The sequence below is a fragment of the Adiantum capillus-veneris genome, chromosome 30 (assembly GCF_014529385.1).
Source record: "Adiantum capillus-veneris isolate H3 chromosome 30, ASM1452938v2, whole genome shotgun sequence".
NCBI classification, from domain to species: domain Eukaryota; kingdom Viridiplantae; phylum Streptophyta; class Polypodiopsida; order Polypodiales; family Pteridaceae; genus Adiantum; species Adiantum capillus-veneris.
In genome coordinates, this window is record NC_140960.1 from 42944789 (window position 1) to 42960811 (window position 16023).

The window sequence follows — 16023 nt, forward strand, 5'->3', positions numbered from 1 at the left end:
CTTATTTATTTGTTTACAAGGGATGCCAAAAGAAGAGCCCCAAAAGCTGCCATCTTTTAAAAATAAGCTTAAAAATAAAGCAATGCCCAAAAAGCTTCTATTTTCAGCTTGCGTAGGATTTCTTGAGCAAAAGCAACGTCCGTACAATCCCGCAAATCACGGAATTCCGTACGCTCTGCCATCAGCTTGCTTTTTTGCAATTGTTGCCGCAAATCACGGAGGTCCATACACTTCCACGTCAGCATGTCTGCAGGTTTTCCAAGAGTTGGCCAGGGTGTGTGTATCTGCTGCCACCCTTGTCCAAGGCCAATGACACGTCACCAGTTTGTGACATACCCCCCTCTTGAAAGTATTTAATCGCCCTTGATTACGCCTGCAAAACAAACAAAAGCCATAAGCTGTCTTAGCAGACACCGACTGTTAGTACCGACGCACTAGGAAAACACATCTAGCACATGTACCAATCGACAGTCACATCACAGGACATCACTTGACGTCACAGGACATCACATGACGAATCACAATTCATTTGGATCTCAGACCATGATTAATCGGCAACGTATTTAGCAATCGCATCTAGATCCACTCGGGACCTCATAGATACCCGATTAACTAATCCTTATTACAATCATGTCTATCGAGATCTTTGAGACTAAAATGCTGCAGTCATTTCGTCTATCAGTTCCTGCACTTAGACAAGTCAAGAACAAATCAGTATCATATTATCGGTACAGGTTCAAAATTTGAGGAGTATTTGCCAGACTCTCCTCCATCCACTTCGCATCCAATGCGGGATAGTTCTTGAATTTAGTCAAGAACCGCCTTATCATTTTACCTTTTACCTTTCTATCTTTATGTGCCAAAATCTGTTCTAAAACGAGTATCTCCTCGTTTTCCTCCACTTCGGGTTGCTCATCTGGGTCCCCATCATCGGACACATCGCCTTTAAAAGGCTTTAGGAGACTCACATGAAACGCATTGTGAATTCTTCGAGTGTCAGGCAGCTTCAGTCTAAAGGAGACATCATTTATCTTTTCGGAAATCTGGAAAGGTCCATAGTATCTCATGCTAAGCTTTGGCTCCTTTCCCTTTTTATTTCTCAGGCGTGCCTTCTCAAAACGTAAGAGCACCCAATCGTTCTCCTTTAATTTCAAATCGCGAGGATGTCGATTTGTTGCCTTTTTGTGTCTTTCTTGAGATTTCTGCAAAGCCTCTCGGACCTTGGCAAAAGCAGTGTCCAAGTCCCTTGTGTACTGGTTGGCTTCAAAAATCTTATCTTTCGTGCTTAGGAAGGGTAAAACCTTCGTAGGACCTTCAATAATCTCAAATGGCGCCTTCCTCGTCGAAGAGTGAATCGTGTTATTGTAGGCAAATTCCACCAAGGGCAAATACTTTTCCCATTGAGTCGTCTGATCTGAGATGTAAGACTTCAATAAATCCAGTACGACTGAGTTTGCAATCTCCAATTGCCCATCTGTCTGCATGTGGAAAGATGACGAGAACTGCAACTGCGTGCCAATGTTCTCTCAAATAGCCTTCCAAAACAAACTCGTGAATTGGAGATCTATGTCGGAGACAATTGTCTCAGGCATGCCATTGAATCTGAATATCTGGGCAATGAACAGTCTTGCTAAGTAATCTTGCTTGACTGTCTTCTTCATTGGAATGAAATGAACTTGCTTGCTAAATCTGTCAATAACAATCCAGATATCATTGTGCCCATTATGTGTTCTCGAGAGATCAAAAATGAAATCCATGGCAATACTTTCCCAGGGGCAGGTGGTATGGGTAAAGGCTGTAACAATCCTTGTGCTTTATGCCTGTCAAACTTGACCTTCAGGCATACCAAGCAACTGCGTACAAAATCGTCCACGTCCTTCTCGGCCAAAAGAAGTATCTCTCCACATCTTTCAAGGTGGTAGCAATGCCGCGGTGACCCGTAAATGGTGGACAGTGGCATTCGGTTAAAACCTTTTCCCTCAACAACTGTGTAACGCACAACATCGTTTTCTTCATCAAGTAGGCATTCCGAATGGAATATCCCGCTACTACCTCCTCATTCTGTATCCGAGTGAAAATATTTGCAAAATCTGTATTTGTGGCATACTGATCGACCATATCCTCGAAGCTTCTATGGTGTATTGCGGAAATAGCCAGAACCAACGGCTTCCGGGACGAAGCATTCACCATCAAATTCTTCTGTCCCTGCACATGGACAACCTTGAAGCGAAACTGTGACAAGATGTTTGCCCACCGCATCTGCTTTTCCGATAGCTGCTTCTATGACAAGTAGTGTAAACTTTGGTGATCTGTGAAGATCGTAAAATCGGCTCCGAGTAGGTAATGTCGCCACTAAGTAAGAGCATTAATAACCGCCAAAAGCTCTTTCTTATATATCTGTGCTGTCAATTCCGGCCTTGAGAACAATCGGCTCTCGTAGGCAATGACATGGCCTTCTTGCATTAAGACCACCCAGACTACGACCACAAGCATCACAATATACTTCAAATGACTTCTCCAAATCCGGCAAAGTCAAAACTGGTCCTGTAGTCAATTTCTCCTCTTTCAATGTCTGAAAAGCAATCACCTCTGTGGGTCCCCACGAGAAAGGGACTCGCCGGTAGTAAGAACATAAGCCCAAGAAGCTTCTAACTTCATGGACATTCTTCAAATCGGGCCAATCACGGATAGTCTCTATCTTGGCTGGGTCCATCTGCACTCTTGCTGTTGAGGCGATGTGTCCCAAAAATCGTATCTTTGGAAAAATTCACTCTTCTTTGCATTGATCACCAACTTGTGATCCCGCAATGCCTGAAAGACCTGTAGCATATGTGCTCTATGATTTGCCTCATCCTTGGAGAAGACAATAATGTCATCAAAGAAAGTGCCCACAAAAGATCTGTACTCTCTGAAAAACTTGTCCATCATTCAATTAAAGGTCGCTGGAGCATTGGTAAGCCCAAAAGGCATTACCAAAAACTCGAGTAACTTGAAAGTTGTCCGAAAAGCTGTCTTGTAGACATCTCCTGGCGCGATTCGGATCTGATGATATCCACTCTTCAAATCGATCCTGTTGAAACAAGAGGATCCCTGTAGTTGGTCTAGAATATCATCGATCCTAGGAATCGGAAATTTGTTCTTGATGGTGATTTTGTTGAGAGCTCTATAGTCAATGCACTGTCACGTGACACATCCCAACCCTATGTGTCCGTGGACAAGCTACACCACAGCAGGGTTCAGTCAGTCCGATCAAGTTAGATTAGCATATCCTCCGGTTGCACACAACATGATCATCGGAATTCCCATCAGACTCCATTAGCATCAGTTAGGGGAATTTTCCAGTGCATTTAGCCTATTTTCCTATTTATTGGGATTTTCACTTATTATTTTTAAGTGACTTTCCTACAAAAGTAGGTAGGGCAATTTTGCTAAGTTAATATATAAGCAAGCCAAAGTTCACACTTTCTGGCAGAAGAGGCAGCAGGAGCTTCCCGCTCAACAGGCAACTTCTCAGCAGAACCCCCCTCGCGCAGTAGATCCTCGCCATCTCCATCCCTCCCTTGGCGATTCCTACCACAGCAGCTTCCCCCACGTCCCTTCCCTTGCATGATCGCCCAAGCAGCCCCTCAGCCCAGCGTTTGCAGCCATAAAAACGCCAGCCCTTCAGCCAGCGTTTTTCATCCAAAAATGCCAGCAACTGCAGCAGATCTCAGCGTTTTCAGTTTCAGCAATCAGCGTTTTGATCATCAGTTTCAGCAGGGATAAAAGCGCAGGTTTTCAGCAGCAGAACATTAGCCGATTCCCCCAATCAGGTTGCAGATTGTCCCCCAAGTTTAGCCTCGAAAACGCAGCCAAAACAGTCCATTTTCAGCCTTGAAACAGTCCAAGAAATTCAGCATCAAGAAGATCCCAGATTTCAGCCCAAGTCGCCGTCGTCATCATCGTCGTCGTCGTCGGCATAGTCCCATTGCACCAGTCCATTGCATTTGCATTGTACACATTTGTGCAATCAAGTAGACCACTCTCCCCGACGAGAGTGGGGCCTTCAGAGGAGGGTTTTACAAACCTCTCGGGTGTCGTATCTCTTTTCTCTCCTTCTCTCAGTCTCATTCATTTGCACGCACAATCCACTCACTTTGTTCGTGATCATAGCACTCTCCACAAGACGGAAAGCTCTCTCTTTCCCTAAGAACTAAAAGGAACCTTGAGTAGTAAAGATCACTAATCTTGAGAAAATACAACATTCATTCCGTAGCACCTAACATGCACATTCTCCAAGATCCGTCTTTCTTCAAAACCAACAACACCGGAGAGCAGTAAGGTGAAGTACTCGGCTGGATAAGACCCTTTTCCAAGAGGTCTTTCACTTGGTTCATAATCTCTTCATTCTGGGCTTGGCTCACTCGGCAAGGTGGGCGGTTCGGTGGTGTGCTTCTAGGTATCAGATCAATGGTATGATCCTCTGGACGAGCTGGTGGCAACTCGCCTGGCAGGCCCTCAGAAAAGCAATCGGCATGAGTGTGGAGAAAATCTTGGTGTTCTTTTTCTAGATCAGACATATTTGTCCTATGATCATCATTCAACTCTTTCAAAAAGATCGAGTAAACAAACAGACTGGATTTTATTAATTTCGAAACGGCCGAAGCCAATACAATAGGGACAGACTCGTCCTTAAGTTTCACATCAAGTACAATGGTTTGGCCCTTTTCAGTAGTTAATGTCGCTTTCTTTGCCCGATAATCGACCACAGTGTTGTTCTTATGGTACCAAGGGACTCCTAGGAGAACATCACAAGCTTCCAAGGGCATTATGTAGAAGTCCTCGTGCCCAAATACCCCTGACACTGCAACCGAAGTTTGCCAATGACAGGTGTAATAACCACGTCCCTGTCGGGTGCCGCTAGAACTGCCTCTACTTGTGGTCCCATCCGATCGGGTGTAATCTCGAGCTGCGCCGCGAATGCAGGTGAAATGAAGTTGGCCTTGGCTCCTCCATCAAAGAAAATCAGGGCTTCTTGATCTTTCACTTTGCCCCAAGCTTTGGCAAAGTTTTGTACTCTCATCAATCGTGCTTGGGTCAGTACCCATGTAATCTGAAACTAGTCCTGCTTTCATCTTGCCTTTCCATCCACGTTCCTTAGCTGCTTTTGAACTCTCTGGCCTTTCTTCATCTTGTTCTTTCTATTCCTTTTTAGGGCACTTCGCGGAGATGTGTCCTTGTTCCCCGCATCCAAAACACTTCCCCTCTTTGATGTAGTTGGCTCTCTCCCGAAGAGTGAGACGGGGTCGTGCATCCTTATCTTTCTGATCTTGGGGGCTCTTCTTCTTTCTACTTTCATTTTTAGAACTCTGTTCGGTTTTCAGCATCATGATCTCATCTGTGGGGTAAATCAAACTGCCAGAGTGTATGGCAAAGCCCCGTTTCGCATGACTCATCAGTTCTTGAATAGAATCTGACTTTTGCTCTAAGCAGTGATCTCCGATCTCCGTAGGAAGTCCGCAGCTAAACCGCTCAATCTGTTCTTTAAACGAGATCTCCTTAAATAAAGAAGCGGGTAGAAAAGAGCTTCAAAATCTCTCGCAATATGCGTCCAAAGTATCTTTCTTGGTCATCTGGAGATGATTCCAAGCAGTTAGTATGTTGCGTTCGTACTCCCGAGTCAACCAAAAAGAAATAAAAGGCCTTTTAAATTTCAGCCATTTAATTGGTGTTTTCTTGTTCAATAGAAGAGTGGACCACCATGTTCGAGCATTTCCCTTGAAGTAAGAGGTAGCCCTCCGAATCTTGGAGTGCTCTCAGTAATGTCCTCTAGAGAAAGTTATATCAAATTGCTGTATGAAGGCCAAATCCCTTGAAGCATCTCGGGATCCAAAAAAAGTGTCAAATTTGATTGACTGTCTTTAAATTCTTGAGTTTTCTTGCTTTTATCCTCCAGAAAGTCATACTAGTTGGCTTTATAAACATTCTTCTTCTTTGCATAAAATCTGTGATTGTCGGAGTCCGAACTATCTAAGAGGAGTCCTTTGTGGAACTGTGAGAAACTGGGCGAAACTTAGGCTTCTTTGCCTTTTTCTTGCCCTTTCGGAAGCTTTGCTTTTTGCTTCGCTTTTTCTCTTTTTTGTCTTCTTTGCTCGAGTCAGAAGAGCTAGAAGAATTGTCAAAAGAAGAAGAGGAAGAAGAACTGGATACTCCTTCAAATCGCACATGCTTCTTCTGCTTTCGTGCCGAGGCAAAAGTAGATTGACGACCCAAATAACCCGGGAAGTCAGTTCCTTTCTTTTGTGCTTTTTGGCTTTGTTGGGTGCCTCAAAAAGCTGGGTAATTTGTGTATCAATCACCTCTCCAATTCTTGTTCTGTAAACATCCTCAGAGTAGGAGGTTTCTTGAGTGCCGGTTTGAGGGGTGGTTCTGTGGCCTTCCGCCACTCAGAGTGCACTTCGTTGAAGGATGTTCGAGTCAAAAATCTGGCAAATTTCGGATCCTTCGCAAGATCGATCATCATCTTTGTCGCATCGTCAACCAATTGTCGACGCTCCATCTCTTCAATCTCCGCCTGAGTAGGCCAAGGCGGGCGTACTCCTCGTGAGAATCTTCTTCGTGATCTCTTCCCGCATCCCAGATGCAGAGGAAGTTGACTGTTCTTTGTTTGAATCCATAAGTGTCGCGAGAAAAGGATCTGATTTCCCGGTAGAAGAGAAATCGACCGCGCTCTTATACCACTGTAACAAACTTGGACACTTCAAGTCAAGATTCTACCGCGACACAGCAGAGATTCACTTCAAAACAGTTTACAGTTCACAATTGATTCGACATGGCCCGCCGGCGGAGTTCCGTGCCTAGAGATATTGGCCCCAAAGACTGGCACCCCTTTCGGTATTTCTTTTTGTATTAATTTGTGCTCAAAGTACAAGGGAGTGGGAGGCTTCTCGCTCTGAGACTCTGCGTCCAAATGCTCTGCAGAGTGGGAGCCCAAACCACTTATTTATTTGTTTACAAGGGATGCCAAAAGCAGAGCCCCAAAAGCTGCCATCTTTTAAAAATAAGCTTAAAAATAAAGCAATGCCCAAAAAAGCAATGCCACGACGTTAGTGGGGATGTCGTGGTATTTAGTCAATATTGTGCATGATGGAACTGATGGTTATATTGTCTTGTGAGTGACTACCATGGGTCTATACCTTGCACTTTCCTTTAAGGGTGAATTTGGGCTTATCTTGGATTCATCTAGGTATATTTTTTAGTCTTATAGCGGACATGCAGACTTCACATTGTGAAGTTTTCGTCCGAGTTACGACCAGTTGATATTGTGCTAATTCTTTCTATCTTTTGGGCTGCGTATGTCCTATCAACTACCTCATTTTTGTGCTCATTTTTTCGATTTAATGCTTCTTTAAGTGCTAGGCTTCATTTTGGCTGAGTCTGCCCTTGATCTCCAGAGTCATGACAGAAACTCAGTACGCTGAACTTTTGTGTTGATGTATGCTCATGTGTGTGTGTGTGTGTGTGTGTGTGTGTGGTATGTGTTGTGTTTGGGAGCATATGTTAGTATCTAGTTCTACACCCACTATTGGGCACTGACAACGTTAGTGGGGATTTCGTGGTGAATTGCAGCCTCAGATTTCAGCCTTTGGATAATTGCAGTAGGTGAATTTCAGCCCTCTTCTCATAGCCATTTCGGCCCCGACACAACAGCAGATTTTCAGCCTTAAAAGACAGCAAATCAGCGTTTTCCCCTAGCGTTTTCAAGCAGAGCAGAATTCAGCCATCAGCGGTTTTGGACAGCAGATAAAAGATTGCAGATTTCAGCCCTTAGGTCGGTCTCGCCATCCCCGTCGTCATCACCGACATAGCCTCGAATTGCATCATTCACATGCATACACTTTGTACCAGTTTGTGCAATCAATCGTAGACCACTCTCGCCAACAAGAGTGGGGCTTTCGGAGGAGGGTTTTACGTCTCTGGTGTCGTATTTCTCTTCTCTCTCTCTCTCTCTCTCTCTCTCTCTCTCTCTCTCATACACTTGCACGCACAGTGTCCATTCACTTGTTTGTGATCATAGCACTCTCTCATTAAGAACGGAAGGCTCTCCCTTCCATAAGAACAAAAGGAACCTTGAGAACAGTTCGGAGCACTCATCTTGAGCAAAGTTCAAACATTCATTCCGGTGCACCTAACATTGGTATTAGAGCTTGGCAGTGTTCTGTATCACTCAAGGAAAGAACCACAAGAATCACAAGAATTTTTTTGCTTGTTGCGGTCGCACGAACCCAAGTTCGCTTGGGCGTGTCGATTCCTAATCGTGTTTTTGAAGAGTGATGATAACCCAAGAAAGAAGGGCTTGTCCAACCTCCCCTTGTGCCTCTTTTCACTCATTGAGAGCGGACCGTGATCTTAGCAGCCGGCCAATCGACGTGAGGTGGGAAAAAGCAAACTTGGTGTGAGAGCAAGGCCGCCAAGGGGTGCGCCCGCAGAAAAGAGTAGAACTCGGGTGAAGAGAAGATCCTTCTCAAACACAGATTGCAAGCGAAAGAAAACCTCAAGACCCTCAAGAACCCAAGTTCCTCGTGAACTTAAGAACCAAAGATCATAGTGCATGGTCATCACCCGAAGCGGAATGGATACTTCACATACAGGTGATGAGCATGAGAGAGGCGACAAAGAGTTCTCCCCACCAAGAGATTTTTCCGACCCTCCCCCTTCTCCATCTACGCCACGACTTGTACCAACTTCCATGGAGGCAATGGTCAAGTCGATGTTGGACATGATGGCCCAACAACAAGAAGCGAATCGCGAAGCGACTCGCCTTGCGCTGGCACAACAACAAGCGAATCGAATTGCGCAGGCACAACAAGAAGCGACTCGCATTGCTTTGGAATGCGAGCGCGAAGAACGAAATGAAAGAAATGCAATAAAACAAGAAGCGACTCGCATTGCTTTAGAACGCGAGCGCGATGAACGCAACGAAAGAAAAGCACACAAAAAAAGGAGGAACAGGAGACTCAAAGAGCGACCTTGGAGGCCGAGCATGAGGCTCAAAGAGATCTCCGCACTCAAGAATTGATTCGACAAGTACTTGCCTCGAAGTTCGAACCAGCCAAAGATCGTGGGAGTTCCTCAAGTGGCGCAAGCCACGATGCAGACTCCAACAATCCAGTCACAGAGAAGTTCCAGTCACAGAGAAGTTGACTTTCACTAAGTATGATGGTAAGATGGATGCTACGGTTATTCATTCTTGGTTGCATCAATTTAATGCTTATTTTGCAACAACTAAGAAGACAGGAAATAGCAAGGTTTTGATGGCAACTATGTACCTTGCCGGTGATGCCATCAATTGGTACCACGCATGGCAAGAGGCACAGTTAGCCGCGCACCTAGAGGAAGCCGACGAATTCACACCCCTTTCCTTCAATTGGGCTGATTTCCAAGACAAGCTCAAGGCGCGGTTTATGCCACCTCAGTACCTCACACGATTGAAGGACGATTGGCGCGCTCTCAAGCAAAATGGTATGCCGGTTATGTCTTTCTCTAATCGTGTTTTGCAGCTAGGTACCCAATTACGCAAGTCGGATGATGAGCGCAAGAGGCATTCCTTTATAGATTGGACAAGTATATCAAGTACGATGTAGAGGTGCTCGATCCAATCGATCTCAACAAGGCGGTAGCAATTGCTCTCGCACAGGAGATGAAGCACAACAACGGAAAGCCTAAGGAGAACAAGACTTCCACAAGTACCTCGCAGACTTCTCAGAACCCTCAGAACGGTAAGAACGGTATGACTGGTAAGAACAGTAACTCTTCTAACCAATCTTCCAACAGTATCTCAGAAAAGAATTCTTCCAATGAACCTAAGGGTAAGGCTAACACAATTGCTAAACCTAAGCTTACTCCATATGAAAAGGTAGCACAAGGAATTTGAGGAGGATACATCACGTCGGAAGAGCAAAGCACTTATTCTAAGGAAGGTCGTTGTTTTCATTGTCACATTAAGGGTCACATAAAAGAACATGTCCTAAGCTTGAATCGAATGAGTCTAAAGAATCCACAGAACCCACTTCCTCTGTCAATGCAATTACTGATAGCACGTGTGCCCCAAGTTTCTCATGACCCTCCCATTGATGATTCTCTCATTAAATGTTATGGTCATATGACGGGGCAGCGTTTTGTCATATTGTTTGACCCAGATAGTATGCATGATGTGATCAGTCCCTCTCTTGTTGAGAGAGCCCGCCTAGAGGTTAGTCAGAAATCTCCTCTCGAGGTCTCTGGCTTTGTTCCCGGTATAGACTCTCTCATCACGCAAGAGTGTCTTGGTGTGTTGTTTACAATTCAACAAGCTGCTTTCCGAAGAAAATTTTTAGTCTCTCCTCTCTCAGGATGTGATATGATTTTGGGCATTCAATGGTTTCGTGAGCATAACCCTCTCATTGATTGGGAGGCTAACACTTTCACTCTCAATGCCAAAAGTGACTCTCCCATTGTCATTCGAGGAGAGGAAGTTGTTCATTCTCCCTCTCTCATTGCTAATGTGCAGGACAAGATTGAACGGATTAAGAAGAAGGAGACTCTCTCAGTCTCTTCTTCTCCAAAGCATGACACACAGGATTTGCATGATTATGAGAAGCATGATGATGATTTGATTGACAAGGATAAGCATGATGATTTGCATGATCAAGATGTGATTTCTCACAAGCAAGATGAGTTGCATGAAGAAGATATGATTGTTCACAAGAAGGATGATGTGTTAGTTGATACTTTCTCTAGTGAAGCTAACCTCATTGCAGAGACGATCAATCACGAAGAACCAATCTTGGCTCTCGAGCCTAGGTCCAAAGCACCCTTGCAGGAAGTATTATGTGTTCGCATGATTGATGCGCACGCATTGTTCGAGTGTTTCATTCGTGATCGTTTCCTATATTTTAGTCAGCGTCTTTATGTGATCCCTTTTCATGACATATTGTACGTTGAGCACGTTTCACTCATGAATGAGCACGAATATATGCGGATTGTTCATGAAAAGCTGAAAAGTATGCATTCAAGGAAGTCACATTCCATGTCTCTTCCTTGGCATGACACATTCATAGAACGAGCACATGAAAGTATGAGCACCAAGCATGGGCATTTCCGATGTGAATTGCCACAGTTGATTGCTTTAGATCACACGAGCAAGATTCGATCTCATTGTTTGCGTGTGTGTGGTGAACGGTTTAGCACTCTATCTATTTGTTCATCTACATTGCATGCACAGTCTTTGAGGAAGACAAGATTTTTTCCACTCACTTTACATGGAATAGGTATGTTCATGGTTTTGTGTTGAAAATAATTTCAGGAATTTTCAGCCATGGAAATTCTTGAAGAAGAAAGAAGCATGACTCTAGACGAAGTTGAAGCATTGAAGGAGCCATAGAAGACTTTGTGTCGCTTTCGGCGCGGCCTAGAGAAGAAGACTTTGCAAACCTTTACGAAGTTCAAGTACCGCACGACCCACACATCAGAGTGGGCCGGCGAAGAGTCCCTTCCAGGATTCCGGATACTATTGGCGATCTCCCTCGACGCCATACAGTTCGGTACCAGTACATCACTTTGAAAAGGAGGGGATGTCACGTGACACATCCAACCCTATGTGTCCGTGGACAAGCTACAGCATAAAAAGGGTTCCGTCCGTCCAGTCAGTCTAGATTAGAAGTGATCTGGCACTTTTGTGAGTCTATTCGTAGACCGTGCATGCCCAATCACTTAGTGTAGATGCATATCCTCTGGTTGCACACAGCATGATCATAAGCATTCCCATCAGAATCCATCAGAATCCTTCATGGGAATTTCCCAGTGCATTTAGCCCATTTTACATATTTTTGACATTTTTCACTTATTAATTTAAGTGACTTTTGTTGGAAAGTAGGTAGGGCAAATTGGGTAAGATAATATATAAGCAAACCAAGGTTAGCCCTAAATGGTAGATGAGCAAGGAGAACAGCAAGCTTCGGCAACAGGTTCCCTCTCTCTCAGCAAGACTCCCAAGTCCTTGGCATTTTTCCCCAAGCAGCCTTAATCTTTCACTTCCCAGCACTAACGCCAGGAGGTTGCAGTCCCTAGCGTTTTCAGCAACAAGGTCCTCATCGCCAAGAGTTCCCACAGCCTAGCGTTTTTGCAACAGTTGCCATCGCCAGCAGATCCCCATGCCTAGCGTTTTTGGTCCTAGCAAGAGCAGCCTCAGATTTCAGCCTTTGGATAATTGCAGTAGGTGAATTTCAGCCCTCTTCTCATAGCCATTTCGGCCCCGACACAGCAGCAGATTTTCAGCCTTAAAAGACAGCAAATCAGCGTTTTCCCCTAGCGTTTTCAAGCGGAGCAGAATTCAGCCATCAGCGGTTTTGGACAGCAGATAAAAGATTGCAGATTTCAGCCCTTAGGTCGGTCTCGCCATCCCGTCGTCATCACCGACATAGCCTCGAATTGCATCATTCACATGCATACACTTTGTACCAGTTTGTGCAATCAATCGTAGACCACTCTCGCCAACAAGAGTGGGGCCTTCGGAGGAGGGTTTTACGTCTCTGGTGTCGTATTTCTCTTCTCTCTCTCTCTCTCTATCTCTCAATCTCATACACTTGCACGCACAGTGTCCATTCACTTGTTTGTGATCATAGCACTCTCTCATTAAGAACGGAAGGCTCTCCCTTCCATAAGAACAAAAGGAACCTTGAGCACAGTTCGAAGCACTCATCTTGAGCAAAGTTCAAACATTCATTCCACTGCACCTAACATGGGTACTTGGCACTGCTTGCAATCTGCATTTACGAAGGCTTTTCTCTTACCCAAGCTCAACTCCTTCCTACGGGTGCACCCCTTGGCGACCTTGAGCTCGCACCAAGGTTGCTTTTCCCCACCTCACATAGATTGGCTTGCCACAATGTGCAAGGTCCGCTCTCGATGAGTGGAAAAGAGGAACAAGGGGAGGTCAGACAAGCCCTTCTTTTTTTGGGTTACTTGCCATTCTTCAAAAACACAGATTAGAGAGATCGACACGCCCAAGTAGTCTTGGGTTACATCCAATCTCGAACAAGCACAAAAAAATTCTCTGTGATTCTTTATGGCTTAATGCTCCCAAAGATCTGCGATGAAGATGGAAGCGTGTCCGATGTGCAATCGACTAGGGGTGAGAGTGGCTAATAACTTTGGGACAGGACACGAAACTTCATTTTTAAAAATTCCGAGAGAGGTTCTTTAGGTTCTTTTTCTTGAGTGATGATACTGAACACTACCAAAGAGCTGTAATATCAATGTGATGTGCAACAGAAGTGATTTAAGGTGATAACTCAAGATGAGTGCTCCATGCGTACTCAAGGTTCCTTTTAACTCTTGAGAGACTCGAGAGATGTATAAAAGACTAGAAAGGAGAGAATCATATTGAGTGAAGATTCTGTGAGTAATAGATAGAGAAGAAGACACACCGGATGGGGTCCCAAACCCCCCTCCTAGGGCCCCCCTCTATCGCTTGAGAGGTATTTTCTTTAGATTAAACAAATGCTAATACAATGGTCCTAGATATTGAGATACTAATGGGATCTTGGTGTAGATGCTTGGATCTGCAAGGCTTATGGCTGAAATAGAAAACGCTAGGGATGCTGACAGGACTCTGCAAACTTGACGAGGCTATGGGCTGATCTAACACGGCCTATGCTTTGGCTTTTACATAAGCTATGCTTTGGCTTTGGCTTCAGCATATGCTTTGGCTTTTACGCATCCTTGCCTTCACCATCAACCTCAAGTGCTCAAGCTCTCAATTGCTCCCATCCACCCTCACATGCTCATTGCTCAAGCTTCTAACTTCTTTGCATCAATCCACACTCCAAATTCCATTCTTTCTCCATCAATCCATATCTAACCTCTAAGTTTTCTATAGCTTCTCTCCATCAATCCAAAACTCCTCTCCCACCTCCCAAGCTCTCCCATCTAGCCTCTCCATCTCTTAACTTTGCTCCATTCAATCCATCCCTCTCGAGCTCTCAAGCTTCCCAGTATCTATTCTCTACCCTTGTCACAAACTGCTGACGTTTCAAGTCAGTAAAGAGCACAGCCAACCTTCAGATCACGGCCAAGGAGCCTAAACCCTAAGAAAAACAAGTAACAGAAGAAGAAGTCCTACCAACTTATGGGGACCCCGTGCAATGGGCCCCAACGACATAAAGGAATTAAGATAAAGCAGGACCCACACACACACCAAGATTTGCGCAAAAACTGATGACGTGGCGGTTGTACGGCTAGCCCGGATTTTTGCGCTTACAGTGCTAACGTGGCAGTTGTACGGATTTCCGTGATTTATGTTGGCAGCTTTTGAGCATTGCTTTTGGACCAGATGCTTTTGAGTTTGAAGGCTTTTCATGTTAACTGCTTTTGGGCCTAGGGCCTTTAGATATAAGGCCATGGGCTCATTCTCTGGCATGCTTCCTGAAGAAGGTGCAGAGTCTGGAGTACCGGCTTGTACTAAGTTGATGCAATATAAAGAAATACCGAAAGGGGCGCTAAGGTTTGAGGCTAATACTCTCTGGGGTGGAATTCCGCCACTCAATGTCGCTGCCGTCTCTCTCATTCAGTTCAGTTATTATTGAAGTGCTAAAAGTATGTTCGATCTGTTCTTTTCTATTGGCACGTGGTGCCTGTCTTGTGACACCCTCTATCTAGATTCTACTCAAAACTCCCATCTCCTCTCAAACTCTCAAGGGTCAACTCTCAAGCTCTGAGCCTTGAATCTTGAAAGTCCAAGCTCTATCCCCTCTCTTTGCTCCCTAACTACTAAATATAGATTAGAATGTCGCCTGCCACAAAGCGGGAAGTGGCAGCTTACGACCAGACAGAAGAGGGAGAGGGAAAGATCCAGCGCCGTACGCACGACCGGGATTCACACCGCGGAAACACAGGTGAGCGCATTTCAGGGGGGGAAAATCAAATTTTAGTCCTGGTTTGTTTGTTTCTAGCGCCAATGGAGACCGGTACTGTAACTAATTCTCTGTCAAATAAGTTCTGCTCGACTTTGAGTTCTGTCAATGCAATTTGCTTTCTGATCAACCTCACTCAGACTATCCCTAGAGGCACAAGGGGATACATAAAGAAAAAGAACACAAAAGCATCAGAAACAGAAGCGAGGTTTTCATCATGCCGACATTAGATATAATTTCTGCCACACACGCACAAAGTGCGGGTGCGAGCGTGTGTGTGGTGTGTGTGTGTGTGTGAAAGAGAGAGGCATTTCGCCGATCTCAGGAGCGAGAGAGAGAGGTGGCTACCAGTCCCACACGCCGACTTGATCTTCATAGACGGCAAAGCACGAGATGCAGAAAAAAGCCGTAACCACGAGAACGAAGAGGAGCAACTGCTGCAACCTTGGCGTCGGCATCGCCATCGCTACTCTCCTCGTCTGCATTCTTTACATAAGGGCTGTACAAACCAAAAGTGTTCGTAAGTGCAAACCCGCGCTCTTCCCTTTGAGAATGCCGAAAGTACGAACTCTCTTGTAATGAGCAGAAGGTGGAGTGCGCTCCGGCCGACTGGCTCACAAGCTGACGTGGCGTACACTTTTTGGCTGGCCGCTTGCCGAGAAAGTTCACAACCTACCTCTTCGGCACAAAACTGGCCGGGCCAATGAATTCACTGCAACACAGCTCTTCTTGTCCTGATCTGGTTCTCCCACGAACGATGGTGTTTTTTTCTGCCTTATGTTCTCCGGCTGGGTTGTTCATGTGCTCACTCACCTCGATTTCAGCCGACCAGCAGGTAGCTTCATTAGCTGGCCGATCCGACGACCTTCCTCTTCATGTGCTAAGGCTCTCTCTCTCTCTCTCTCTCTCTCTCTCTCTCTCTCTCTGTCCTCTGTTGGCACTTCCTTTCGGAAGAAAGAGAGGGTGTATGTCGAGGGAGTTTCACCCCGTGTACAACAGAAAGGTATGTTTTAATTTTCTAATCTATAGGAATTGTCTGGCTTATTAGCCTCCTCCTCTCTCTCTCTCTCTCTCTCTCTCTCTCTCTCTCTCT

The 16023-nt window shown here is 45.1% G+C and overlaps 1 protein-coding gene across 1 annotated transcript in view; it reads right to left on the bottom strand.

Annotated features, from left to right (window-relative positions):
• LOC147417861 (uncharacterized) overlaps positions 1-15484 on the bottom strand; it is a 47596-nt gene extending 32112 nt beyond the window's left edge. The window contains exon 1 of the mRNA XM_086507580.1: positions 15279-15484. Within this exon, the coding sequence (XP_086363706.1) occupies positions 15279-15415 (137 nt within the window). The 5' untranslated portion in view covers positions 15416-15484. The remainder of the gene's footprint in view (positions 1-15278) is intronic.
• Between the last annotated feature and the right edge of the window lie 539 nt (positions 15485-16023).